Source organism: Callithrix jacchus, chromosome 5 (assembly GCF_049354715.1).
Source record: "Callithrix jacchus isolate 240 chromosome 5, calJac240_pri, whole genome shotgun sequence".
Lineage (NCBI taxonomy): Eukaryota > Metazoa > Chordata > Mammalia > Primates > Cebidae > Callithrix > Callithrix jacchus.
This window is the reverse complement of record NC_133506.1, coordinates 44,836,782-44,864,428: the sequence shown is the minus strand read 5'-3', so window position 1 is coordinate 44,864,428 and position 27,647 is coordinate 44,836,782. Positions and strand designations below refer to the sequence as shown.

Genomic DNA, 27,647 nt, shown 5'->3' with positions numbered 1-27,647 from the left:
GAAGGGTGTGGGCTGAAGGATCCAGAGGAGTCTATATTAATCAGCATAGGCTCAGCTCTGCACCTGCTGAGCTTCAGTGGCTTTTACCAACAGGGGTTTAGTTCCACTCATGGTATCAGCTGTGGGTTTGGGGGCTTCCCCACTCTGTGCAGAGACTCGGGCCAGGCTCTTTTCCTCTTCTGGCTCCGCTATCTCAAGGTGAAGCCTGCATGGCTGCTAGGCAGGAGGGACAGCTGGAGAGCCACAAACTGGCTTTGACACACAAATGACACAGGCCACTTCTGCACACAGTCCACTCACCAGAACTCATCCACGGACCCGCCTAACCTTACAGGGGGCTGGCAAATGTGGTGAGCAGCAAATGCCTTTGTTCTGCTTCCTCGCTCCTCTGTTCTTCTCACTTTTCCCAAAGTTGAAGTCAGACTCAGGAGGCAGCCACAGGAATAATCCCTGCCTTATTCCTGATAGCACCCCACCCTACCCCTCTTCCTCACACCTTCCATGCCATCTCTCTGCAGATTTGTGTTCCTCGTGCTGGTGCACTTGGACCTGGAGCTGATCAACGCAGATGTGGAAATCCCTGAGTTTGACCTCAGCAGGTATGGCTTCGGTCTGATGCAGCCGGAACATGACGTGCCCATCCGCTACCGCATCCGGCCGTGACACAGGGAGCAGACGGATCCATGCACTTGCCTCTGCCCAGCCTGCCCCAGCCTCCTAGCTTTCTGCGTGCACAGTTGGCCTGGGTGCAGGGGCCAGCATTACCACTTCCCTGCTTTTCTCCCAGAAGGCTGGGTCCAGGGAGGGGAAAAGCCAAGAGACGGTGAACAAAGCTCTATGGATTATCGGCTGCAAAGTTTTCTTTCCAAAATCAGGCCTTATCTGCTCCCAACTCACCTCATTCATCATTCAGATTTCTTCAGGGCCAGGAGGCGCTGTGAAGACAGACAAGGAGGAACTAGGAGTCCTCACTGCTCTGCCCCCAACTCCCGGAAGGCCACCTTCCCTGCTCCTATCAGCTATCATGGTCCAGGCCTTATCCAGTCAAAGCAGATACTTGCCACAGAAAGGCCACTCAGGACCTAGCAGTGTGTCCATTGATGTCATTCAGCAGTCAGTCCCCCAATGATCCTTAAACCAGCTAAAGCCAAAGGAGTCCCTTAGAATATCTGCTTCCCTGGATGCCCCATTTACCAGACACTTCCCTCACTGCTCACACTACGTGAGAAAATGCAGGAGAGCTTTCCTCAAGGCTGATGCGTTCTGGGTACGGAACAGGGGCACCCTCCAAACACGGGGCTCTGAGGAGTGGAGTTTCCTGCTCTAGAGTGACAGGCACCAGATGGGATGGGTTTTCTCAGTGTCAGCACACAGGCAGGGAGCTAAGGAAGACACAGGCCAGAGGAGATGGCTGGAAGAAGCCACCCAGGACTCCTTAGACTGTTCAAACCAAAAAAGAAGGTGCTGATCTCATGCATTCTAGTGCAGAAGCCCAAACTGTGGTCACGATCCAGTCTGCAGACCTGCTTTGTTTGGACTGCACTCAAAGAAAATTACCTTAGTTGTTATCATCTTTGGGAGAGTTCATTCAAAATGTCCAGCTTCTCTTGGAAACATGGTATATCTGACCACACTGGGCTCACATTCCCAAGGGTAACTCTTGGCCAGAGCTGAATGGCAGGCGCCTCCCTTATGCAGGCTAGGAGCTCTCTGCTTCACTGCCGGGTCTGCTTCTGCATTCACAGTGCCTCCTGGCCCTGAAGGCATCTGAGTGTGAGACCCTGCTCTAACTCTTAGAAGTGACATTACAAGAGGTGGTGGGGACCAGCTAATTGGTCCGACCGAGCCTGAGTGCACCACCCTTTGAACAAATGTATCGGTGATGAAAACTTGCCTTTGCCCCAGCTTTAGAACAAAAAGCCTATGCCAGGCACCGCGGCTCATGCCTGTAATTCCAGCACTTTGGGAGGCTGAGGTGGGTGGATCACCTGGGGCCCGCAGTTCAAGACCAGCCTGGTCAACATGGTGAAATCCCATCTCTACTAAAAATACAAAAAATAGCCAGGCGTGGTGGTACACTCCTGTAATTCCAGCTACTCAGAAGGCTGAGGCACAAGTGTCGCTTGAACCCAGGAGGTGGATGTTGCAGTGAGCTGAGATTGCACCATGGCACTCCAGCCTGTGTGACAGAATGAGACTCTGTGTCAGGAAATAAAATAAAATACAGCTTAAAGAGGAAAATGGCCTACAAACCTTTTTTAGATGCTAAATACTTATATTAATATTAGGTCCTGTTTATTGAGACCCTTTACATGCCTGCAATAGGCCCTTTTGACAGTATTTCTAGAAACACAGCATTTCTGTGAAGAGAAGGAGGGCTGTGCCTGCTTTGTAGATGAGAAAACCGAGCCGCGGCCACATAGCTCATAAGCGGTAGAACTCCGTGGGCAGATTGACTGTCCTGGGAGCAAATCTGGATGGGCAACTCCTGTTCCTTGGGCTCAAGGGGGATGGTGATGGGGCAATTGTTTTCTACAGAGAGCTGACAGAGTGAGAGGCACCTAAACATGGGGACATCTCGTAAGTCACATGATGAGCTCCCTGTAGCTTTAGCTGGAGGGAGAGAAAAGAACCCCAGACCTCTGAATGTCCCAGAGCCTAGTCTCTTCTCAGAGCAGCACTGGGGTTTGGGGGCTTCCCTGGGCCTCCGCCTCCAGGCACCCCCAGGATTCCCAGAGAGACACTGTGATTGGCAGGAGGCGGGATATCCCCAGGGAAACCCATCTTCACGCCTGGGTGACCCCCGCTGCCGCCTCCTTCTTAACTCTGCGGGAAATCAGAGCTGGCAGCCTCCAGTGGGAGGACAGAGCCGGTTTCCGTGGCAACCCTCAGCTGCCTCATGGTGGCTGGGAAGGGAAGGAAGCAAGCCGGCAGAAATAGCTGTGGAAGGTCTCGCGCAGGCTGCAACCCTGGTGTGCTGGGGGAAAACCCTTATGACTTCCCCCTTCCAAATCAGGCTGGGTTGTCACCGAGACTAGATTCTCACCTGCCTTCAAAGAAGGGCCAATTCCCTTTAAAGGTCGCACCTCCTTGAAGCCGTGATCATTAGTGAATTACGCTCAAGGAAAAGACCTGCTCCCACAAGGCAGCTCCAGCTGTTGCCTGAGATACTGAAGTGCAGCTCAGGAGTTGATGATTTAAAGCTGCCCTTGTTTTATTTGTTATTTTTTCTTTCTCTCTTTTTCTCTTTTAAATAAATAGGAGCCAGAAAGAAACGAGGGAGAGATGAGTGGGTTAGCTACCTGCTACCTGCTATAGGAAGGTACGTGGATGCCATGGTATTTCTTCATCCTTAGCTTAAGAATAAAAACTGCTGGCTGGGCGCAGTGGCTCACGCCTATAATCCCAGCACTTTGGGAGACCAAGACGGGAGAATGACAAGGTCAGGAGTTTGAGACCAGCCTGGCCAACACAGTGAAACCTCGTCTCTACTAAAAATACAAAAATTAGCCGGGCATGGTGGCATGTGCCTGTAGTCCCAGCTACTCGGGAGGCTGAGGCGGAAGAATCACTGGAACCCAGGAGTCGGAGGTTGTGGTGAGCCGTGATTGCACCACTGCACTCCAGCCTGGTGACAGAGCGAGACTATGCCCCCTCGACCCCCTGCCAAAAAAGAATCAAAATTGCTGGACATATGTAAGGAATATTCTTTTTTTTTTTTTAAAGCTCAGTGGCAAGAATTAAATACTCTTAAGTTAACCTAATGAAGTGTTTCCTTACCATTATGATTATTACTATTATTTGCTATCTTTTAATATTGTTGTTTACCAAATATTCTCCTTTAAACAGAGTCGCTTTTTACATTTAAATTTATTTTAAAAAGGAACTTTTTTTTCTATTGCTGCCGATAGTGGATAACATGTATCACTCACTGCCAAAAATAGAAAGTGATCGGGCTGGGCACGGTGGCCCACGCCTGCAATCCCAGCACTTTGGGAGGCCAAGGCGGGTGGATCACGAGGTCAGGAGATCGAGACCATACTGGTCAACATGGTGAAACCCCATCTCTACTAAAAATACAAAAAATTAGCTGGGCACGGTGGCACGTGCCTGTAATCCCAGCTACTCAGGAGGCTGAGGCAGGAGAATTGCCTGAACGCAGGAGGCAGAGGTTGCGGTGAGCCGAGATCGCTCAGTGGCACTGGGGAGGGGGCTCCATGCTGGTTGGCCAAGGCTCAGAGCTGTCTCTTCTCTGTTACAAAACCAGATAAGCAAGTGTTAGCATTGCCTTAAGGCCACCTGGCATCTCCCTGATCTTCTCCAGGGACAGAAGGAGGAGTGAGTTGCTCATCACACGGGCCACCAGGGCCATCTCCTCCCACCAGTGGCTCCCACCCACAAGGAGCTGGCAATGTCCTACCTGCCTGTCCTCCAGAAGGAGAAACAGGCTCTGAGAGTTCACAGGTCTTGCCCAAAGTCATTGATTTTGATCATTAAGAACAATAAATAAAGACTGTGTTTCCTGAGTAGCAGTGATTGTTGTGCTTTGCTATTTTAATAAAGATTCTATTTTCATATAACATTGTCAAGTGAAAACATGCTGAAATCTATTAAACCATCTTGTTTGTGGAACCGTCTCCAAGTGTGATTCTGACGGAGGCCCCTGGCTGTGCCTGGAATGGTGAGGTCAGCTCCTGAGACAGGAACACGGAGCATCTACTCTGTGCCTTGTTCTGGGCCCGGGCCGCTCACAGACAGAATCGAGTCACACCTTTACCTACCCTCCAAGGCATACATAGTATCCCCATTTTTACAGAGGAAGAAACTGAGGGTCAGAGAGGTGAAGTGGTTTGCCCAAGAACACGTGGCCAAGAAGCAGTAGACCTGGGATTCAAATGCAGGCTCCTCTGCTGCCTGAGACAGTGTTCAGGATCTTTCTTTCAGTGGTCCTCCTGCTGGCAGCAGAGGGACCGAGTACCCATTAGAGCAGGTGTCCACAACCACAACCCCTGGGCCACGGTTCAGTACAGGTCCTTGGCCTGTTGGGAACTGGGCTGCACAGCAGGAGGTGAATGGCAAGTGAGCAAAGCTTCACCTGTATTTACAGCCACTCCCCATCGCTCGCATGACCGCCTGAGCTCCACCTCACAGTGGTGGCACTAGATTCTCATAGGAGCGCGAACCCTGTTGTGAACTGCGCATGCGTGGGATCTGGGCTGCACACTTCTTATGAGAATCTAATGCCCAATGATCTGTCACTGTCTCCCATCACCCCCAGATGGGATCATCTAGTTGCAGGAAAACAAGCTCAGGGCTCCCACTGATTCTACATATGGTGCGTTGTATAATTTCACTATTTTAAACAATGTAATAAAAATATAATTAAAGTGCACGATCAATGTAATGCACTTGAACCATCCTGAAACCATCCCCTCCTCCACCCCTGGGTCCGTGAAAAAATTATCTTCTATGAAATCAGTCCCTGGTGCCAAAAAGGTAGGGGACCGCTGCATTAGAGGACCTTGGGGCAGACCTTGGTAACAAGTGGACAACACAAATCCTTTCTTTAAAATTCACTGGACGTTCTCCATCCTTCCCCAGAATGCATGCATGTGTTTGAATAGAAAACAGAAGGGGTGAAATGGATTAAACAAGCCTTGGGAAAAGTTAAAAGGGAAATTTGTTTTTTATCTCAAATCTTTGTATAGAAATAATGTCCCAGGGCAGATGTCTCTCACGTCAGTTTCCTCATCTGTGAGGAGGAGGTCATGGAGGCACATCGGGTGGGACTGGATTTGGCAGTGAGTGGCAGACTTCTCACAGTAACATAGCAACGTGTTATACATCAGCATGCTTTCATTCAAGACTGCAGGCATTCAAGACCTCAGGCTTTTTTCTTTCTTTCCTTCTTTTTTTTTTTTCTTTTGAGATGGAGTCTTGCTCTGTCTCCCAGGCTGGAGTGCAGTGGTGCAGTGGTGTGACCTTGGCTCACTGCAACCTCCACCTCCCAGGTTCAAGCGATTCTCCTACCTCAGCCTCCTGTGTAGCTGGGATTACAGGCGTGCGCCACCACACCCAGCTAATTTTTGTATTTTTAGTAGAGACAGGGTTTCATCATATTGGCCAGGCCGGTCTCGAATTCTTGACCTCAAGTGATCCACCCACCTTGGCCTCCCAAAGTGCTGGGGTTGCAGGCATGAGCCACTGTCCCTGGCCACATTTTTTTTCTCTCTCTCTCAAGCAGATACAGGAAGCTAGAGGTGGTGTGGCATCTCCACAATCACAGGTCTCTCCTTCTGGACCCTCTAGCATCTGTAACCAGTGGTTTTCACCTCAGAGGTGGATATGGCTGCTTGAGCTCCAGCCACTTTTTCCACGTTCCACCAAGCAGGAAGGAGGGTGAAGCAAAGAAGAGAAAAATCTCCTGCATTCATCCCATTGGTCAGAAGTCAATCACATGATCATGTCTTGCTGGACAGACAGAGGTCTGGGAAATGTAGTCTTTCTCTTCAGGACATCAGCGTGTGCCCTCAGAGGGGTACCATACCTGAGTTTGAGAAGTGTTACATTATGCTCTCCTGTTTACCAGTCATGGTCTGAACCACATGGCAAGGCCAGAGGTACAGGGCTTGGCTGCCCTGAGCCACTGACCCAGCCTTTGCTACAGCCTGGGCCCTAGTCATCTGCAGCTCCAAGACTTTTTGGCCTTTCATACCCTTGTACCATTAAAGTCAACAGAAAGACCCAGTGTTTTATCTTTCCAGGTAAGGACATTAAGAAATACATTTACTCCTACTGTCAGTTTATGAAAGGATATTGTAATACCCCTAAAGCAGAAAGGTAGGTTTCGTATTAGAATTAACACAACCACTCACTCGAAAGTCTATACTGAATAGCCCAAGAGGTGGAAACAACCCAATTGTTCACCAGCTGATAAATGGATAAGCAAAATATGGTATATCCCCCGTTCCAATGGAATCTTATTTGTCAATAAAAAGGAATCAAGTACTGATATACACTACAGTACAAATGAGCCTTGAAAACGTTATGCTAAGTGAAAGAAGCCAGTCACAAAAGGCCACTTATTATAGGACTGAATGTATGTGAAACGTCGAGAATCGGCAAATCTATAGAGTCATGAAATGGACTAGTGTTTGCCAGGGATGGGGAAATAGGGAGGAATGCGGAGTGACCATGACCGTGAGGGTTGCAAAACTCTGAATATACTTCTAAGTGGGCAAATTTTTTTTGAGACAGGGGTCACACTCTGTCACCCAGGCTGGAGTGCAGTGGTGCGATCTCAGCTCCCTGCAACCTCTGCCTCCTGGGCTCAAGTGATCCTCCCACCTCAGCCTCCTGAGTAGCTGGGATTATACACATGAGCCACCATTCCTGCCTGGCTAACTTTTGTTTTTGTATATTTGTGTAGAGTCAGTGTTTCATCATATTGCCCAGGCTTGTCTCAAACTCCTGGTCTCAAGTGATCCTTCCACCTTGGCCTCGCAAAATGCTGGGATTATAGGTGTGAGCCACTGTGCTTGGCCACGTGGGCAGATTTGATGACATATGAATTACACCTCAAGAAAGCTGTTGTGCATTTTTTAAGTAAATATTTTGAGCACCTCTCATTGTACCAGGCATTGTTCTAGACAACAGGACCTGGCAGTGAGTAACACACACGTGCGTGCGCGCGCGCGCGCACACACACACACACACACACACACACACACACACACACACACACAAGCTGTATCCCTGTCTTCACAGCACGGACACTCTCATGGGAGAGACCAAAACAAATGAGGTAAATAGTAAAATATAAAGCAGGTAAAATGGAGATAAGCACTTTGGAGAAGAATAAAGATGTCAGGGGATGAGAAGTGTGATTTTAGAGTGGGCAGGAATGGCCTCCCTGGGGGAGCTTTGAACAGAAGCTTGATGGAAATGAGAGGAGCAATCCATGGGGCATCTGAGGAGAGAATGTTCTGGAGAGATGTAATGGCAAATGTGAAGATGGGAAGCTCTGGAGCAGGTTCCAGGAGAAGAGTGAGGCAGTGTGGCGTGGCCAGCAGCCCCGGAAGGCTCCGGGTAGAGAAGAGCCACGGTTCAACTTATGTTGTAGCAGGATCCATCTCACCATGCATGCCGAGGGGTGGGAAGCTGGAGACCAGGGAGGAAGAGACTGCACCGGTCTGGGCAAGGTCTCCGCCCTCATAGGTTTCACATTTGGGCAGCAGAGACCACCCAGTGAAGAGACAAATTAGCATAAATACAGTGTCAAGTGCTGAGGAGGGCTCTGAAGACAAGCAAACAGCAGGAGGTGATGGATGCTGAATGGAGGTGGATGTGCCCGTGGCCTTGGAGGCAGTTAGAAAAAGTCTCCAGGCAGGTGGCAATATGAGGTGAGGTGAAGATGAGAGAGCAGCTTTGTAAAGAACTAGGGAGAAACATTCCAGGAGAAAGAGACTACAAGTCCAAAGAAGCCTAAAGAGGCAAAGGGTTTGGTGTGCTGGAGAAGGAGCATCTCAGGGAGGCTGAGGCTGAGTGAGGGGATGGCAGGAGCCACTCTGGGTGCAGACCTCATCAGGAAGAGGAGGCTGGGCATTATGCTAAGTGCCCTGGGAAGCCATTAGAGACTTTAAGTAGGAAAGTAAACCACCATCCTTTAAATGGAATCAATTTAGCTTTATACAAATCTCATTCCACTGTCCCTATTTTTCTCATTCATTCCATGATGGGCCAGTGAAAATGAAAACACATTATTGGTCTGGCATTTGGGAGTCATGGCCATTTGGGACGTGGTTGAGAGCTGTGTCTGCAAGGCCGGGAGTCTAATGAGTTGGGGAAGAGCTGGCAGCGTGCGATCTTATGGCCCCAGGACCTTCCATGGAGCTTCCCAGTGGCCTGGAAGAGACAAGGCAGGTGCACCCATGCGATAGTTAGGATGTTTGACCTTTGCAAAGCTGATGTTGAAATTCGATTCCCGGTGTTGGAGGTGTGAACTAATGGGAAGGGTATGGGTCATGGCAGTGGATCCCTCATGAAAGGCTTGGTGCCCTCCCCGTTGGTAATAAGTGTGTTCTTCCTCTATTCCTGCAAGTTCCTGCAGGAGCTGGTTGTTGAAAAGAGCCTGGTGGCTCCCTCGTCTCTTTCTTGCTTCCCCTTCTTGCCATGAGATCTCTGCACACACAGGCTGCCCTTCCCCTTTCACCATGAGTGAAAGTAGCGTAAGGCCCTCACCAGAAGCAGATGCTGGTGTCACATCTTGTACAGCCTGCAGAACATTGAGCCAAATAAGCCTCTATTCTTTAGAGATTACTCAGCCTTAGGTATTCCTTTATAGCAACACAAATGGACTGAGACTACCCACGTTATGCAAACCTGGGAGAGTAACCTTTGGGGCTTCTGGATCCTTGACAAGAGCAGGGTCTGTATGTGACTTTACCTCAGGTGTTCTGAGAGCTGACCACTGCGGAAGAGACACTAATTAATTGGCCAACTCCCTCACTAGAAGAAACCCTGGCTTTCTTCAGATATTAGACAGTCTTGTGCTCAAAGGAAATGGGCCCAACCTCTAAATCAAGACAGGGCCAAGCCAAACATGGTATCAGGCTTCTCTTGCCGGTAACTGGGCTAGTTGTGGTCATGTGATCCAGTACTGGCCAATGAAATGGCTGGGAAAATCAGTGGGGAACTTCAAAAATATGGGAGATGTTCTTTCTTCCTCCTGCTCTGGGAGTTGTCATGTGAGAGGCTGAGCATGGCAGCCATTTTGTGATTATGTGGACAAGAGACTCTCCGAGAAATCGAACGAGAACCTTGAGACAGATCGGCTGCTGCTGGGACAGATCCTGGCACCACCTACTTTGGGATTTTGTGTTAAAATGAGACCAATAAATGTCATAACTTTTTTATGCTTTACTTAGAAGCCATAATGTACGAGAGCTTGGGCTCTGTATGGGCTTAAATCTCTGCCGAGCCACTTAATACCCCGATTGGGGGCATTTCTCTGTGCCCCAGCTTCTTCACCTGGAAAATGGTATGATGGATAATAATACCATCTCCCGCATAGGGTTCTGTGAGCATTGCCTGAGTAAATTGTCATTCATAGTCAGTGGAGGAGACGGAAAAATGAGTATTGTAGGTTAGTCTCACAGTTTCCCAGAGGAAAGAGACATTCTAAGCCATGGAAATAGCAGGAGCAAGGCTGCTGGATCAGATGTCGGGGGCTATATAACAAACAACCCCCAGATGTAGTGACTTGACATGAAACTGTTTTGTTATTTATCATGGCTTTGTGGCTTGGTGTTTTTGTTTGTTTGTTTTTTGAGATGGAGTCTCACTCTGTTGCCCAGACTGGAGTGCAGTGGCACGATCTCAGCTCACTGTAACCTCCACCTTCCGGGTTCAAGCAATTCCTGCTTCAGCCTCCTGAGTAGCTGAGGTTACAGATGCCTGTCACCACACCTGGCTAATTTTTGTATTTTAATTTTTTTAGTAAAGGAGAGGTGGGGTTTCACCATGTTGGTCAAGCTGGTCTCAAATTCCTGACCTCAAGTGATCCACCCATCTTAGCCTCCCAAAGTGCTGGGATTACAGGCATGAGCCCCTGTGTCCAGTCAGGTTGGCACTTTTTAAAAAGCTCATGAGAACGAATAGCTCTCCTAAGAACTAGTAGAATAAGAATGGGACTTCTAACTAGTTGGTTCTGCTGCGGCTCTCACTTGGGGGTCTCTCATGCAGCTGCAGTCAAGATGTCAGATGGGACTGGGACTTCACTCACATGTCTGGTGCCTTGGTAGAGATGGCTGGAAGGCTGCATTCAGCTGTAACATTGGGAGGGCTAAGCGTCTGTCTCTTTCCATGTAATTGTAGGGTTTCTCATTTTTCACAGTTTTTCCTCATGGTCCCTTCCAGCGGGGTAGCCTGGCTGCCTACCCAGTGGCTCAGAGCTCCCAAGAGCCCAAAAGCAGAAGCTGCCTGACCCCTTCAAGGCTTAGGCCTGGAACTGGCATCACTGCTGCCACATTCCACTGGTAAATGCAAGTCACAAACCAAGCCCAGAGCCAACATGGAAGTGAACTGAGTAAAGCATGGATACTGAGGGCTCATTCCCTGGGGACTGGCTACCCTTGGGCCAGAGGTTGGAAAATCTTTGCTGAAATGCAGGAATGTGGAAAGGAGTGTGGGTGAGGAATCTGGAGAAACAGGGCAAGGGCCAGAAACTTGTCTCTGTGCCCTGCCGTCCCCAAGCTTGTGAGGGAGCTCTCTGAGGAAATCTGTGTTAAATGAATGAACGGCCTTTGCCTCAACTTGAGAGCTTGCCCTTTGTTTTGGGCAATGAGTCATGAAGGCTTATAAATAGGGAGTAACATGGTCAGAATTGTGCCTCTAGAAGTCTACCTTAGTAGCTATGGGGAGGTTGGATTGGGATAAGACTGGGAAAGATCAGAGCAGAGGCAGATGAGATCAGGAACGGGTGGAAAAAGGGCAATGGAGAGGCGGTAGGAAAGATATCAGTCCCCAAAGGGCAGAAGAACTGGATTTTAATGAAATATTATCTGAGGAGGATCAGTTAATTAGCTCTTGATCTCCGTGGCTTTGATTTCCTCCTTTTGCTGACTCATCTCTTTTCTATCGCGTCTTGGAGTTTCCAAGGCTCCTCTGTGGGAAAGAGATATTAGTTTACCTCTAATTGCTCTGCTGGAAGCGTGTGCCTCCATCCATCTCCACCCCGCATTTCATCATTGTTTGGCCACAGATCCTGGAAGTCAGTGGCTTTGAAGGTCCTGGCTGGAAAGAGCCTCACTGGACTCCACGCAGGCTTGTCTGTCTTCCTCTGTGGGGACCCCCTGATGGCACCCACCTTTCCTTCCAGGGAGGGAGCGCAAAACAACAAACTAGGGATTAGCACAGAGCATTACTGTAAATATTAAGTGGTAGATGGGTGAAGATGGCTGGGTGGGCGGGTAGATACCTGGATGGATCAGAAGGATGGATGGATGGATGAGTGGGGAGTGAGTGGTGGATAGATGCATAAATATTTGGGGTCGATGAGGGACTGGATGTGTGGGTGGGTGAGTGGGCAGATAGTGGGATGAGTGGAAAGACAGATGGTATATGGATGGGTGAATAGATGGATAAATGGATAGTAGGTGGATGAGTAGGTAGAAAGATGGACAGTGGATAGAATATGTGGATGAATAAAAAGAAAGATGATGGGTAAGTGGGTGAGAGAAAGAATAGATGAGTAAGTGAGTAGATGGATGGGTGAGTATGTAGTTGAATAATTTGGTTGCTGAGTATATGGATGGATGAGGGGATGATTAGGTTGGCGGACAGGTGATAGGCAAAAGAAAGGAAGGAGAGATGGACAAATGTTTAGGTTGGGCAGAAAACTAGGCTTAGCCAGGCACACTGGGTATGTGCCTGTAATTCCAGGTATTTGAGAGGCTGAGGTGGGAGGATCATTTGAACCTCCAGTTCAAGGCCAGCCTGGGCAACATAGAGAGACTCCATCTCTAAAACAAATTTTATTTAATTTAGAAAATGAAAACGAAGAAAGGAAAGAAAACCAAGTTCATCCTTTTACCAGGAACTTGGGCCAGGAAACCCAGGGCTTAATAAAGACAATCAAGCTAGCAGAAAATAGAACAGACACTAGAATCAGACATCTGTTCACTCAAGTATCATCTAACAGCTAATAGGTCTTGTTTATATCAGAATATTCAGCCAGAGAGTGAAAGAGCTAGAAAGACTCTTAAATGAGATCAGACACATGCAAAGCATTTAGAACAGGGCCTGGTATGCAGTAAGCATTCAATAAATGTTAGCTGATATTATGGTTTCTAGCATTGCTATTACTCTTCTTTTGATGAGTACTTACTACTTAGACAAGGTGCGAAATACTTTCTATGCATTATCTTTTTACTTCCTTCAGCAACCCTGAGAGGAAGATTCCATCATCATCCCGTTTTTACTTGTGATTATGATTATTATTTTGGGGTGTGACAAAAGAGAGATGGGTAAGAAGACTGGAGTCCAAGCTGATGGAAAATTCCCTCAGGCTGCTGGAGTTTTGTCTGGGCAAGGCCACAGCAAAGAGCAGTTGTCCTGAGTGACATCCACTCAGAGATGTAATGATTTTCCTTGAGGCTTTGGGTACCCCCATAACCACCCTCATAAAGCGATTATTCTTATCCAGGAATTCATGGGGGAAGGGGGATTAATTGGCCTTTCTCAGTGCCCAGATGTGCCAAAAAACCTGAGTAGGAGACTCAGTGGGATTATGAATAAATGATGACAGGTATAACGGAGTCCAAGAGAAAGAAAAAACCCTGACTTCAAGTGAACACGTCCCTTGCCAGCACCTTTTAAAGGGGATATCACTTGTATTTACATGGACGAATTGGGTTGACTTGACCTCACTCAGCCTCTAAGGAAAAAATCTCAACACTTCTCAGCAGAGGACGTCTGCAGAGAGGATTGAGCCGCAAGCATTTTGAGAGGGCATTACCCTGGGAGTCGGGTGCTTGGGTATTGGTACTTGCCTGCCCACTCAGTGGCTGCCCACTGGGATCCTGTCCCCTCAATCAGCTTTTTATTTCCCCATCTTTAAATGAATGGCTGTACTTGAGATCTTTTATTTTATTTTATTTTTGTTTTTTGAGACAGAGTCTTGTTCTGTCGTCCAGGCTAGAGTGCAGTGGTGCAGTCTCTGCTCACTGCAACCTCAGCCTCCTGGGTTCAAGTGATCCTCCCACCTCAGCCTTCCAAGTAGCTGGGACTACAGGCATACACCACCACACCTGACTAATTCCTGATTTTTTTGTAGCGACGTGTTTCACCATATTGCCCGGGCTGGTCTCGAACTCCTCAGCTCAGCCATCTGCCCACCTCAGCCTCCCAAAGTATTGGTATTATAGATGTGTGCCACCACAACCAGCCTGTACTTGAGATCTCATTGGGGTGGGGTGTCCCTTCTCTATAGAATATTCTGCTTTTTATTACTCTTTTTGCCCTGTTTCTTATAAGTATATCTAGGGCTCAAGTAGATTACAACTGGCCAAGTGCAGTGGCTCATGCCTGCAATCCCAGCACTTTGGGAGGCAGAGGTGGGCAGATTTCTTGAACCCGTGAATTCAAGATCAGCCTGACCAATACGGTGAAACTGCATCTCAGTTATTCTAAAAATACAAAAATTTGCTAAGCATGGTGGTTTATGCCTGTGATTCCAGCTACTCAGGAGGCTGAGGCGGGAGGATTGCTTGAGCCCAGGAGGTCAAGGCTGTGGTGATGATGTCACTGCACTCCAGCCTGGGTGACAGAGTGAGACCTTGTCTCAGAAAAAGTAGATTATAACCTTCTGGTCACTGGAAAGAGGATTATATCAGCTGAGCTCTTTTGGATATAGATGACACAATCCCGACTCAACTTGGCTTAGGTAAAAAGGAGAATTTACAAGCTCACATAACTGGAAAATCCAGTGGCACCGAACTTTCCCCTGTAACGGTTTTATTTCTAGGTAGTCTCTCCTCTTATGATGGCAGAAAATTGTTAGAGATGAAGTAACTTATAGTCTTTTCATTCAGAAAATGAAAATTCTAAATGAGGCGCCGTGCAGTCTGGGGAAACACAGAGAGGCAAGACAGCCTCTTGAGAGTCCCTTGGCTTTTGCATGCAAGAAGCGCAGACTCAAATTTATACCAGGATCAGGCAGGTAACATAAATAAGAAAAGTGAGGCCGGGCACAGTGACTCACGCCTGTAATCCCAGCACTTTGGGAAACCGAAACAGATGGACCACTTGAGGTCAGGAGTTCGAGAACAGCCTGGCCAACATGGTGAAACTCTGTCTCTACTAAAAGTACTAAATTAACCAGGCTTGGTGTCACGCGCCTGTAATCCCAGCTACTTGGGAGGATAAGGCAGGAGAATCTCTTGAGCCCAGGAGGTGGAGGTTGCAGTGAGCTGAGATCACACCATTGCACTCCAGCCTGGGTGACAGAGTAAGACTCTGTCAAGGAAAGAAGAAAGAAAGAGAGAGAGAGAGGGAGGGAGGGAGGGAAGGAAGGAGACTTGAGTGAGGGGCTTTAGGGAGAGGTGGAGACTGTAGCAAACAAGAGATCATGTCCTGCTTTAAAGGAGCAGCTGTGACTCAAGGGCGGCCAGTACTCTGTGCCAGCCATAATTGCCATACCACGCAAGAATGTAGTTCCAGTGTTAATCAGATCCTTTAATTTTTCAAGTGATGTTATAAATCCATATTTTATGTAAACTCCTCTGACGTTTCAATATTGATTCAATTTTTTAAAACTACTATGATGGCCAAACAACACAATTCCACAGTCCACCAGCTCATGCCCTCTGCTAATTGGAAGAGGGATTGCCTAGAGGACTGCAACACTGCTTATGTACCAGTCATTTCTGGGTTTATTTTCCCCCAGTAACTTTTGCAGAATAGCCATTCTTTTTTTTTTTTTTTTTAAGATATATACAAATGTCAGTTTCGATATTGAGATTTTTTTTTCTTCTGAGAGGGAGTTTCGCTCTTGTTACCCAGGCTGGAGTGCAATGGCCTGATCTCAGCTCACTGCAACCTCCGCCTCCTGGGTTCAGGCGATTCTCCTGCCTCGGCTTCCTGAGTAGCTGGGATTACAGGCACGCACCACCATGCCCAGCTCATTTTTTGTATTTTTAGTATAGACGGGTTTCACCATGTTGACCAGGATAGTCTCGATCTCTTGTCTTCGTGATCCACCTGCCTCAGCCTCCCAAAGTGCTGGGATTACAGGCTTAAGCCACCGCGCCCAGCCAACAGGAAATGTTTTTTAAAAAATCATCACACTGGCTCATAAACAGACATGTGGGAGGATGTTCATGGATGTATTCATTGCGTCGGCGGGAGTTGGAGGTCATCTGGGTGACCACATAGGGGGTAGACAGTGGAGGGGGGACACTGTGTCATCGTGAACAACTGTGCAGCTATTAAGACAGCAGGCTGGGTGTGTACCCACAGCAACATGGATGGATCTTAGAGAAAAACAAATAGAATGTGATGTATAACACAAACCATGTATGTAAGTTTTAAAATGCACAAAAACACCAAACACAGTTTTCAACAACTCATACATACAAACAAAGCAATATACAGGCCAGGCACAGTGGCTCACACCTGTAATCCCAACACTGGGAGGCCAGGGCAGGAGGTTTACTGGAGCCCAGGAGTTTTAGGTTGCAGTGAGTCATGATCGTGCCACTGCACTCCAACCTGGAGACAGAGTGAGTCCCCATCTCTATGAGCAAAAACAAAAACAAGCCCAAACGAAACAATATGTGATTGACACATGACAATCATTTCCTATGGGCTAGAAAGGGTAGCAGGAGGGGAATGCGGATAAAAGGGAATTTAAACATGAATACAACAATACAGAAGAAAAACAAGCATCAGGTTTTCTGTCTGTTCCTTCCTGGCTTTGGCAAGAGAGATGTGTAGCTCCATGAGGTCAGGGACCTTGTCAGTTATTCATCCTCAATTCCCAGCACCAACACCCATGCTGAGGCACATAGTAGATGCTCAGTAAACATCTAGAATGATTCCATTAATCAGTAAATGAATTGATGGAGGAAGGACTTTGCAGAGAGCCTGCTCTGGCATTTGGATAGCCTGTTGATTTTGGAGTCAAACAAGAGATTGCCACATCTAGCTGTGCCAGCACTCGCCAGCAAGATACTGGGCAAGGCACCTTCTCCCGGAGCTTCAGCTTCCACATCTGTAAATAACCTCCTCTGTTATTTACAGATGTGGATGCTGACTAAATGTTATACCTTCAGAGGACTCTCTGTAGCAGGTGCCCAACATTCATCCCCACTCCTTGGCTGTATGGATTGGAGAAGAACTGCACTTCTAGGTGTTATTTTAGCTGTACCTGGAAGGCACGGTAATGCCTGCAGTGATGCCTGCAATTTCACCACTGGAAACTGGAATAGAAATTTCACCATTGTAGAGTGATTTTTTTCTTGTCATCAGGAAGGATTTACTGTTTTCTGCAGCCTCCTGTGGGAATTCCAAGATCTCTGGGGAAAGGTTCCCTTCAGCAGCTTAGGCTTACTGAGGGACAAGCTGAGAACCCTTTCTGACCCTAGGAGCGCCAACCTGAAGCAGGAGGGAATGTGATTGTTCTCTCTCACAGCCCGCATCCAAACTATCAGAAAATCCTTACAGCACTACCCTTGATATAGACCCTGCGTGACCACTTTTTTCCACTACCACCCTCCTGGATCAAGCTGCCATCAACTCTCACCTGGGCAACTACAACAGCTTCCTTGCTGGTCTCCCCACTCCTACCCCTGCTTCCCACTGTCTGTTCTCCAGAGTGTCCTGAGTCTAACCTAAGTCACTCTGCTCAAAACTTCCAGTGACTTCCCTGGAATAAAAGCCAAAGCTCCTGCCACGGCCCATATGAGCCTGCATAGTTCCTGCCCCACCATCATGGTCCCTCCTGCTTCCTCTGTTCCAGCCTGTCTGGTTGCCTTGCTGTTCCTTAAACATAGCTCATTCCCCTTTCCAGCCCAGGGCATCTGCTCTTGCTGTTTCCTCCACCTGGAATGCCCTTTCCTCATTTTTTTCTGTGGCTGGTCCCTTCTTATCTTTCAAGTCTCTATTCATCTCCTCCAAGACACCCTCACTAACCACCCAGTGTAAAGCTAGCAGCTTGGTCCGTTTCCACGCCATCATGACGTTCCATTTCCTTTATAACACTCAGCATAGCCTGAAACTCTCTCGTTTTAAAATTCACCTTTTTAGTTGCTTGTCTTCCTCCACTGGTCTACAAGCTCAGAGAAGGGGGCAGGGCTGAATTAGGGCAATAGGTTAGAAGTTTAGGTTTTAGTATAAAGCAAGGGAAAGTCCTGGGAGGGTTTTAAGCAGATGAGAAACATGGTCCAATTCATGAAATGTAGCAGTTGTTCCAGTGGCCATGGGGAGAATGAACTGTAGGAGACCAAGGCAAGAGCAAGGGAGGCCAGGTTGCAGGGAGACAAGACCATGGTACATTGGATCGTGATGATGGAGATGATAAGTGGACGGATTAAAAATATGTAATAATATTATGTGCAGCTCTATGAAAACAAACTCCTTAATTTTGGAAATGAAGGAAAGGGCCAAAGAGGAACCCTGTTGGGACCTGTATCTTGTTCAGTTTTCACCCTCCAAGGCAGGGAGCTCACTGCTCTACCCATCTCCGGCACCTACCCATCTCCGGCACCTTTTTTTTTTTGAGGCAGGGTCTCACTCTGTTATCCAGAGGTGCACTCACAGCTTACTGCAGCTTCGACCTCCTGGGCTCAAGTGATCCTCCTGTCTCAGCCTCCTGAGTAGCTGAGACCACAGGTACGCACCACCATGCCCAGCTAACTTTTTAGTTTTTTGGCAGAGATGGGGTCTCACTATGTTGCCCAGGCTGGTCTCCAACTCCTGGGCTCAAGCCATCCTCCTCCTGCCTCAGCCCCCCAAAGCATTGAGATTACAAGGCCCAACTGTGACATCCTTAGGAAACCCTTGCCAGTCTCTCCAGGTACCTCCTCCAGTTCTATATTCATTTCTGGGATTATCTGATGGGTTTTGCCTCCCCCACTGAATAGGGAGCTCCAGGGGAAAGACTTTTCCTTCTCAGAGCCTGGCATTCTGCCTGCACATAGGAAGCTGTCAATAATCAGATGTCCAACTTAACATGAATAAATGAATAAATGAATGAATGAATGAATGAATGAATCACCAGACTATATAAGCCAGCTCACTCCTCACTCTTCCTCCCACCTCGCTTTATTTTTCTTCTTAGCGATTATCACCACCTGCCACATTGCATATGTACTGATGTGCTCATTGTCCCTCCCCGCCTCCTCCCCGCGTTAAAATCTAGAATGGAAGCTCATGAAAGCAAAGGCTATTTACAGTTCGGATCTGCCCCCTCCCACCCTCTGACCCTCCCTACTGCTTCATTATTTCCCCCGGCGCTTGTCAGCACCTCATAGATCCTTTTGCTTTTTTGTTTATGATCTGTTTCCAACCGGCTCCACGAGGGCCGGATGTTTGTGTTTGATTCACAGCTGTATCTCAGACGCCTGTCACCGTGCCCCGCACCGTGCCTCACGACCGGGAGGCGTTCAACCCACGTTGTTGACGGAACGAAGGAAGGCAAGATCGCGAGACCGGCTGTGCAGGTGGCCCGGGTGGAGAGGGATGCACGGCCACGCTTGTCTCCTTTGCCGGAGCCCGGAGCCCGCCCCCGGCCTCCCGGGCAGGCGGGGCCGGGCAGGCAGGAGTTAAGCCGCGCGCGCGCTTCCGACCCGCAGGTGGCGCCGTCCCGCCTCGGTGCCCGGCTCCGGGCGCTCCGAAGTGCGGGACAGAATCGCAGGGAGCGCGGAGCCGAAGCTCAGCCCGACTTGTTGATCTCGCCCAGGCAGCTGCCGCCGCCACCGAGCAAGCAGGAGGAGGAGGAGGTGGAGGAAGCGCCGCGCGGCCGCGGTCCTGCCCCCGCGCCCCCGGCGCCCGCCCGCGCCCCCTGCCTCGGAGAGCGCGTCCCGGCCCCGCGGCGCCTGCAGCCCGGTCGCGTCGCCTGCCCGGCCGGGGTAGGCCCGGCCCAGCCCGGCCCCGGGACCGCCGCTGCCCACGGGCGGGGGCGCCCGGGCGGCCGGGACGATGCGCGGTCCCTGGCCCCGGGAGGCGGCCGCCCTGGGGGTGAGTGTTGGGGCGTGCGGCCTTCCGTGGGGGTGCTTGGGGACACGGGCGGGGGGCTTGCCTGGCGCAGCTCGGCCTGTTGGTCTGCCCAGCCTCCGTGGATCCAGGCTGGAGGGGAGCAGGGTGGTGGCAGACAAGGGCTGAGGCTGGAGAGGGGGGCGCGATCCCCATTCTGGGGCGAAGGCGTGAGCCCTACAAGCAGGCGGTGCTCAGGGAAACCCCCCCCGAAATCACCAGTGCGCGGTAGGAGGGCACGTTTTGAAAAGGCCAGAAAATTTAGCTCATTTCCCCGCCTCCCACCTCCCCCATCCCTTCCCTTCCAAGCCCGGGGAAAGGCGCAGAACCCGGAGTTATAAAAAGCCTTCGCAGGAGAGGAGCGAGGAGGAGAGGAGGAGTAGGAGGAGGAGGAGGAGGGAGAGGAGAAGGGAAGGAGGAGGAGGAGGAGGAGGGGGGAAGGGGGCGGGGAAGGAACAAGAGGAGGACAGAGCAGGCGGATCCCGAGGACTCTGCCCGCCCCTCCTGAGGTAGGGTTGGGGGCACAGAGGGAGGGGCGAGTTTTCCTCCTCGCAGCTCACCTCGGAGCTGGAGCGACCTCAGGAGATGCTCCGGTGTTTGGGGAAAGGGGTCGCTCCAGGGCAGAGGGGCTGTTGTGCACACCCCGTCTGTTGTGACCTCGGACAGGTGGGCACCTGGAACCCCAGAATTCTCCCAAATCTTTTAAGATTTAGAAAGAAGCTCACTGCCATTTCCCCACCTCCCAAATCGTGATTATATTGAGCAGGAGAAGGAAACGATGAGAACTCCTTTTAAAAAAAGAAGAAAGAAAGAAAGAAAAAGATAAAGTTTTCATGCAGCTCCCCCTCCGTCCCCTTTGGCGGGGCCAGGTTCGGGATTCGATCAGGAGCCCTATAGAGAAGCAAGTTTCAGCACTTTAAAGGGCGGACAGCGCCCCAGGCGGCTGGGTTGCGCCTAGGCCGCGGAAGCCCGGGGTGGGGCCTGCCGAGCTCCAGGGGCATCTCTTGGGGCCCTCTCCCCGCCCTGAGGGGCGGCCCCTCCCTGCATCCATCGGGTGGGGCGGACTTCAGCACCGGCGGGAGGGACAGCGCCCATCCGTCTTACCCCACTGAGCCGCTTAAACGCCGGGAAGGTCAAGGCCGGCTGCGAGCCTCGTGGACAGGTTTTGGGGGGGCGGCATGCCCAGCTCCCCGTTTGCTGACCCGCGTCCCCTTTCGCTTTCTGCCTCGCAGCCGTCGGGATGGAGGTGAGAAGACGGCCGTGACGCGCGCGCGCGCGGCCCCTGCACCCCCAGCAGCCCACAGCGCTCCCTGCCCCCCTCCCCTGCAGCAGCGGGCCTTGCCGTCGAGTGACAGCGGCCTGGGGGGGCAGGGGGGGCGGGGGCGGCCGGAACAGCGATGCCGGCGGGCATGACGAAGCATGGCTCCCGCTCCACCAGCTCGCTGCCGCCCGAGCCCATGGAGATCGTGCGCAGCAAGGCGTGCTCTCGGCGGGTCCGCCTCAACGTCGGGGGGCTGGCACACGAGGTGCTCTGGCGTACCCTGGACCGCCTGCCCCGCACGCGGCTGGGCAAGCTCCGTGACTGCAACACGCATGACTCGCTGCTCGAGGTGTGCGACGACTACAGCCTCGACGACAACGAGTACTTCTTTGATCGCCACCCGGGCGCCTTCACCTCCATCCTCAACTTCTACCGCACGGGACGACTGCACATGATGGAGGAGATGTGCGCTCTCAGCTTCAGCCAAGAGCTCGACTACTGGGGCATCGACGAGATCTACTTGGAGTCCTGCTGCCAGGCCCGCTACCACCAGAAGAAGGAGCAGATGAACGAAGAGCTCAAGCGTGAGGCCGAGACCCTACGGGAGCGGGAAGGCGAGGAGTTCGATAACACGTGCTGCGCAGAGAAGAGGAAAAAACTCTGGGACCTACTGGAGAAGCCCAATTCCTCTGTGGCTGCCAAGGTGAGTCTGGGATCTGGGGGCTTCTGGACTGGGGGGATCTGCCTGCATCCCCATATTGAGGACTACGGCTGGAGGACTCTGGCTTAGTTCCCAAAGATGAAGATTAGTAATGGGAAGGGGCCAGGACTGAGTCCCCAGAGGTGAGGACCAACCCACTCAGACCTTTCCCATGTGGCACTGGTCACTCCATCTTTTGATTATCCAATACTGTTATACTTCTACTTTGTTGAGAGAGGGTTTTACAGGGACCCATAAAAAGCCACAGCAAGAAGATGGACACTGATGAATAAGAGAGAGAGCACAGAGAGACAACAGAGGCTTGCTGGGTGGAGTAGAGTTTGGTTCCCTGTGAAGTCCTAGACCTAGGCTGGATTGGGTCACCCTGTGATTTTAATATCTCCATATTTATAACCTCACTTTGCCCCAGGAAGGGAATAAAAGCAGCTTAAAGACACGCTTACAGGACATTGAGATACTGTCAGGTAGTTTAAACATAAGTAAGAAGGGCCCCTGAGGGTGGGTGTGGACCCACATGACACACACAATTTTGGCTGTGGATGCTTGTGGGCAAGGGGTCACCCCCTGGTTACTTATTTATTTGGTGAATTTATTTCAAGAATGGTTTGGTGCAGCTTGTAAAGATGCTTTGGTTCTTGGAACAAGATGTAAATTTCAAAATAGGAGAGAAAAATGAGGCAATGTGAAAAATAAAGGAGGAGGAGGAGGAGGAGGAGGAGGCAGGAATGAGTTTGAACACACAGAGTGGGCCAGAGAGTCCTTGGTGCTGCTGGGTAATGGCAGAGGCTGTAGGGGACTGAGGAAGGCTTGGGGTGTGGGCCAAGGCAGGGCGGGAGGGCATTGGTTGATCAGCAGCTTCTCCGTGTCAGACTGGGATTCTGGGTTGCCTGGGAGAGATGGGGCCTGTCTTCATGTGCCCAAAGTGCTGGGTGCTGGGAGCAAATGACAAAACAGTGTGTGCAAGGGTATAAAAGAGGTTGTGTGAGTTTCACAGGGAACCCAGAAAAGAGAGGTGTTGATGTTGAAACCAACAAAACCAAATTGGGAAACATGGGGAGAATGTAACTGAGTGTGGGGTCTAAAAAAGGGGTCAGGTACATAGATTTGTGGCAAAAGAAACAGGAAAGTACATATCCAGCCATATTTTACTAGGTAAGCTGGCTCCTCTCCAGCCTGGACTCTCAGTGTGGGGTCTCTGGCTCACTGAAGGCCCATCTGCAGGTCCATTCTGAAGGGGGACTCCATGCGGTCCCTCCTCCAGATCTGGCCCCCAAGGAGAGGTCTCTGAAAGTGGATGGAGAAGGGGTGGCTGGTAAGTGGAGGGGGGAGGAAGACCCAGGTCTGTTTTTCATTTCCTTGTTGGCCCTAACAAGGATGTAGAGGTTCCAGGGCCTGGCTTCCTCCTCTGAGGCTGTGGGCCGTCTCTCTCCATAATCCCGCCCCTGATTTTGTGTCCAAAAAGCCTCCTCTTAAGACAGAGTCACTCACCCTTAATCAGCTTAGGATCAACAGACTTATTTTGCTATTTCCAGGCATGACACAGGTTCTCCCACTCCACACCCCATTTAGGCCCAAATATGACTCTCCCTCCCTGTCTTGTCCCTAAGACATGAGAACAAGGTACAGGGAACTGGATGATTTGCCCTCCTGGAGAAGAAGCAGGCACAGGGCCATGTTTGGGTCTGGCAGCAAGACCCAGGAGCTGGGACTTGCAAGAGGCGCTGTTTGGGAATAAAGAACCTCTCCTTTCCCTTGGGTTAATCCACTAGCAGGGACAGCCTCGTGACCTCTCCATGATCCCAGTCTGGGGCTGCCGGCTCACATTCCTGGCAGATGGACCATCTAGGATTTTCTGCAGCCAGAGCTGAAATGGGGAGGCAGACAGGCTCACTGGCCCTCAGAATAGAAATCCTGGCTGCCATTGATCAAACATCTACTGTGTATGGAGTCTAACAACACAACTCTGTTATTATCCCACCTTTCGCAAACAGCGAGGCTCAAAGAGGTTAAGTAACTTGCCTAAAGTCACACCACAGGCAGACAGGAGTAGCCAGAAATCCAAACCCGGGTGTTTTTTCCATAATGATTAAGTGCCGCAGTCTTCTCCCCAGTCTCTCTGCTTCCACTTTTGCCCCTGCAATCCATTCCCCACATAGCAGCCAAAGTGAGCTTTTCAAAATGTAAATTGGCTCACATTATTCATCTGCTTAAGATCCTCCAGAAGTTTCCCATCACACTCAAAATAAAATCCAGACTTTTCATTCTGGCATACAAGGCCCCAGCAGAATCTGGCCCCCACGACCTCTCTCAGCTCATCTCTTTTGATCTCTGTTTCACTCGGCTCCAGCCCCACTGGCCTTGCTGTTCCATAAACAGGCCGGGGTTTATCTGGCCTCAGGACCATTGCACTTGCTGTTCCTGCTGCCTGGAATGCTCTTCCCCAGATCCCCCCTTGGTCCACCCCTTCTTCCCCTTCCTCATTTGATCAGGTCCCTGCTCACATGTCCCCTCCTCAGACAGACCTTCCTTGACCGCTGTTCAAAACAGTTTCCCTCCTCTCACTCTCTGTTGCATCAGGCGTTGTCTTTCCTGCAGAGGCCTTAAGCACCATCTGAAATTATATCTGCTTCTTCGTGTTTCTCTGTTTCACACCCACAAGAATTTGAGTGCCATGAATTGATTCACTGCTTGATTCCCAGCACCCATCATGGTGCCTGGCACTGAGGAGCTCCAAATAACTGTAGGTGGAATGAATGAATGAACTAATTAATGAAGCAAGCAATCAGTCAGTCATTCAGGGTTTGGGGACCTGTCACCCCTTCTCACTGCCCACCTGCAACCCAGGTCCCTGTGCCTCTCACCTCCTTTCTGTCATCTGCACTTTGCCCACCCCATCCCCACCCATCCCCCCAGCTTGGATGTCTTGCTTGTCAAAATAAGCAAGGCCTGTGGAAATTTCTTAGCACTCACAGACTGACAGGACTAAATGGAGGCTCATTTCCGGGTGGTTGTAAGGTACAAAAGTGGCCGTATCTCATCTGCTGAAGAGCAAGGACGGATCTGGTTCTGCGCCGCTCCCCACTTCCCTAGTTTTTGGCTTTAGGCAGTTTCTCCAACTTTCCAAGTCCCAACCTTCCACCTGTAAAATGGAGATAAAAGGCTCACCTTGCAGAGTCTTCATGAAATCACATTTGTCGAAATTTTGCTCAGAGCCCAGCACGTAGCAGGTGGGGACTGTTTTTATAAATGCAAAGGAAAAGAGTCCTTTTTCTAGGGCTGGGTGGGCCGAGTTGCTGCAAACCCTTTCCTTCTGACAGCAGCAGTGCCAGGGAGACTGAGCTGACGCCGTTAATAATTGATGGGGTGTTCTGGCAACTTGGAGGCAAACCAAAGCACAGGCCCCAGGTTTTGCCATCAGGGGAGCGAAATTCAAAACCCATTAGGCAAAACACAGTGTGATTGAGTCTTGTTTAGAAGAAGGGGTCAGCCCCATCAGGGTGATAGGGTTGCGATGCTGGGGATACCAAGGGGTTTTGGCTTTCTTGGAAAACTGGACAGGATTTCTCAGTAAGAGACAGGGAACTGATTTGCCAGCTCAGGCATGTCTGTGATCCCTGGGATAGTCGCAGGGTTAAAGCCCTGAGATAACTTCCTAATTTCCAGAGTAGCTGATATTTGTTGTGCTCAGCACTGATTAATGGTACTTTATTTCTGCTACCTCATTGAAATTCCTCCAACAATACAAGCAGTTAGTATACCGGTTAGGCATGCTTTGGGCTGCAAGTAGCAGAATAGAAAACTCAAAGCAGCTTCAGTAAGGAGGAAGATGCATCATTTAACATAATATGAATTTCTAAGATAGCTGGTTTTTGATTGAGTTAATGGCTCAATGATGCCACCAGGATTCTAGATTCTTTTCATCTCTCTGCTCCTCTGTTCCCTAACCCCTGCAAGTGGCTTGATCCTCATGCTTGATGCTTCATATCACAAGATGGCTGCCCAGTTCCAGCCCTCAGATGTAAATTCAGTGATGTTTAACCCATGAAGGGAGGCATTTTCTCCTATGCTCCACTTTCTTTTCTTTTCTTTTTTTTTTAGATGGAGTCTCACTTTGTCACCCAGGCTGGAGTGCAGTGGCATGATCTCAGCTCACTGCAACCTTTGCCTCCTGGGTTCAAGCAATTCTCCTGCCTCAGCCTCTTACTGAGTAGCTGGGGATTGCAGGCATACACCTTCATGCTCGGCTAATTTTCTGATTTTTATTAGAGACGGAGTTCCACCCATGTTGGCCAGGCTGGTCTCAAATTCCTGACCTCAAGTGATCTGTCCACCTTGGCCTCCCATAGTGCTGGGATTACAGCTGTGAGCCACAGTGCCTGGGCCACTTTCTCTTTTTTTCTGAGAGGAAACCCTTTCCCAGGAGCACTGTAGCAGAATTCTTTTAAAATCCCATTGGCCAGGACAGGTCACATGCTCATGCTCTAGCTGTGGGGGAACCCGAGAAAGCAAGTGTCTGGCATTTTCAGATGAGGGAAGGAATGAATTTGATGAGTGGTACAAAGCCTCTTTCATAGAAGAGGAAATGGAGGCTCTGAGAGGTGAAGTCACTTGCCTGAGCCCACACAGCTATGTTCTCAGTAAATAGTTGTTGAAGGAATGAAAATGGCAGAGCCAAGGTTTGAACTCAAGTTTGTCTGGTCCCTAAGCCTGTGTTTCTAAATCCTGGGACCTTGGGTGGATCATTTTAGCTCTCTGGGCTTGAGTGAATTCATGTGCCCGATGGTAATAATAGTCATGGCTCCGTTTCAGGGCTGTTTTGATGATTCAATCAGATTTCTGATGTGAATGTAATTTGTAAATGGAAAGTAATTTATAAGCATGAATTATTATTGTATTCAAAAGGTGGAGTGGCCTTTATTTATTTACTTTTGATTTTTTGACTTTTTTCTTTTTTTTTTAGAGACAGGGTCTCACTCTGTCACCCAGGCTGGAGTGCAGTGGTGCAGTCATAGCTCACTGTAACCTCAAACTCCTGGGCTCAAGTGATCCTCTTGCCTCAGCCTCCTGCGTAACTGGGACTACAGGTGCACACCATCATTCCCAGCTACATTAACATTTTTTTTGGTAGAGAGAGGGTTTTGCTACATTGCCCTGGCTGGTCTCAAACTGCTGGGCTCAAGTGATCCTCCCATCTAATCCTCCCAAAGCACTGGGATTAATGGTGGGAGCCATCATGCCCAGCTTAGAGTGGCCTTTGTTTAGGAACAGTGGTCAATATTTTTCCCATCACAGACTTGATTAAGAATCAGCTCTGGAGTCCAACAGATGCATTTGATTTCTTGTCTCCATTGCTTACCACGAATATGACCTTGGACAAGCCCCTTTCCTTCTCTGCGTGTCAGTTTCCTTGTCTAGGAAATGAGAATTATAATGGAGGCAACCATGATGGGCCGTTAGGAGATGTCCCTAATGCAAAGAGCCCAGCCCAGCACCCAACTCATGGGGAGCATTCAGTAAGTGGCAGCAACGATTATTAGTGTTGTCACTGAATTCCTCTGCTCCAGCTACACGTCTCTAGTGTAATGAGGTTCCAGATTCCTTGACCTGAGCCACAAAGATCTGTGTATTATCATCAGAAGAAATGAGGGAACCAACTCAGAATCCATGGGGCCTCTTCAGTGTGATGAGTCATCTGCTTAGGCTCTTGCTGGCCCCAGCTTTGTCAACCCAGATGCGTGTTTTTATCCTGGCAGATAATATGCCGGCTATTCTGCATCCCAGCTGTGGGGTCACACAGACCTGGCTTTGAGTCCCAGCCCAGTCTTGTCCTAGCTGTGGACTTTGGCCAATTTGCTTCACCTCTCATCACTTCCATTTCCTAATCTGTAAGTGAGGGTGACAATAAAACCCATT

At 49.8% G+C, this 27,647-nt stretch overlaps 2 protein-coding genes and 1 long non-coding RNA gene across 22 annotated transcripts in view; 2 read left to right on the top strand and 1 right to left on the bottom strand.

Moving 5' to 3' along the window:
- LOC144582492 (prostacyclin synthase) overlaps positions 1-4,629 on the top strand; it is a 55,655-nt gene extending 51,026 nt beyond the window's left edge. The window contains exon 10 of the mRNA XM_078371937.1: positions 519-4,629. Coding sequence (XP_078228063.1) covers positions 519-663 — 145 coding nt within the window. The 3' untranslated portion in view covers positions 664-4,629. The remainder of the gene's footprint in view (positions 1-518) is intronic.
- A 6,616-nt stretch (positions 4,630-11,245) lies between these two features.
- On the bottom strand, positions 11,246-27,407 carry LOC144582490 (uncharacterized). The gene is made up of 3 exons (XR_013535239.1): positions 24,705-27,407; positions 24,257-24,472; positions 11,246-11,664 (listed from the first exon to the last, which is right to left on the bottom strand). It is a non-coding gene; the product is annotated as an uncharacterized LOC144582490 (long non-coding RNA).
- Positions 19,405-27,647, top strand: part of LOC128932057 (potassium voltage-gated channel subfamily B member 1-like) — a 43,991-nt gene continuing 35,748 nt past the window's right edge. For 17 of the 20 annotated variants that reach the window (XR_013535233.1, XR_013535234.1, XR_013535229.1 and 14 more), the window contains exons 1-2: positions 19,405-19,737; positions 20,985-21,716. Coding sequence is in view for 9 of the 20 variants with exons in the window: in XM_078371928.1 (XP_078228054.1) it covers positions 21,150-21,716 (567 nt within the window). In the remaining 11 variants the exon portion in view is untranslated. Of the gene's footprint in view, positions 19,738-20,198; positions 20,262-20,984; positions 21,717-27,647 lie in introns of those variants that run through there. The other 3 variants (XR_013535228.1, XM_078371927.1, XM_078371931.1) reach the window with 1 other exon arrangement.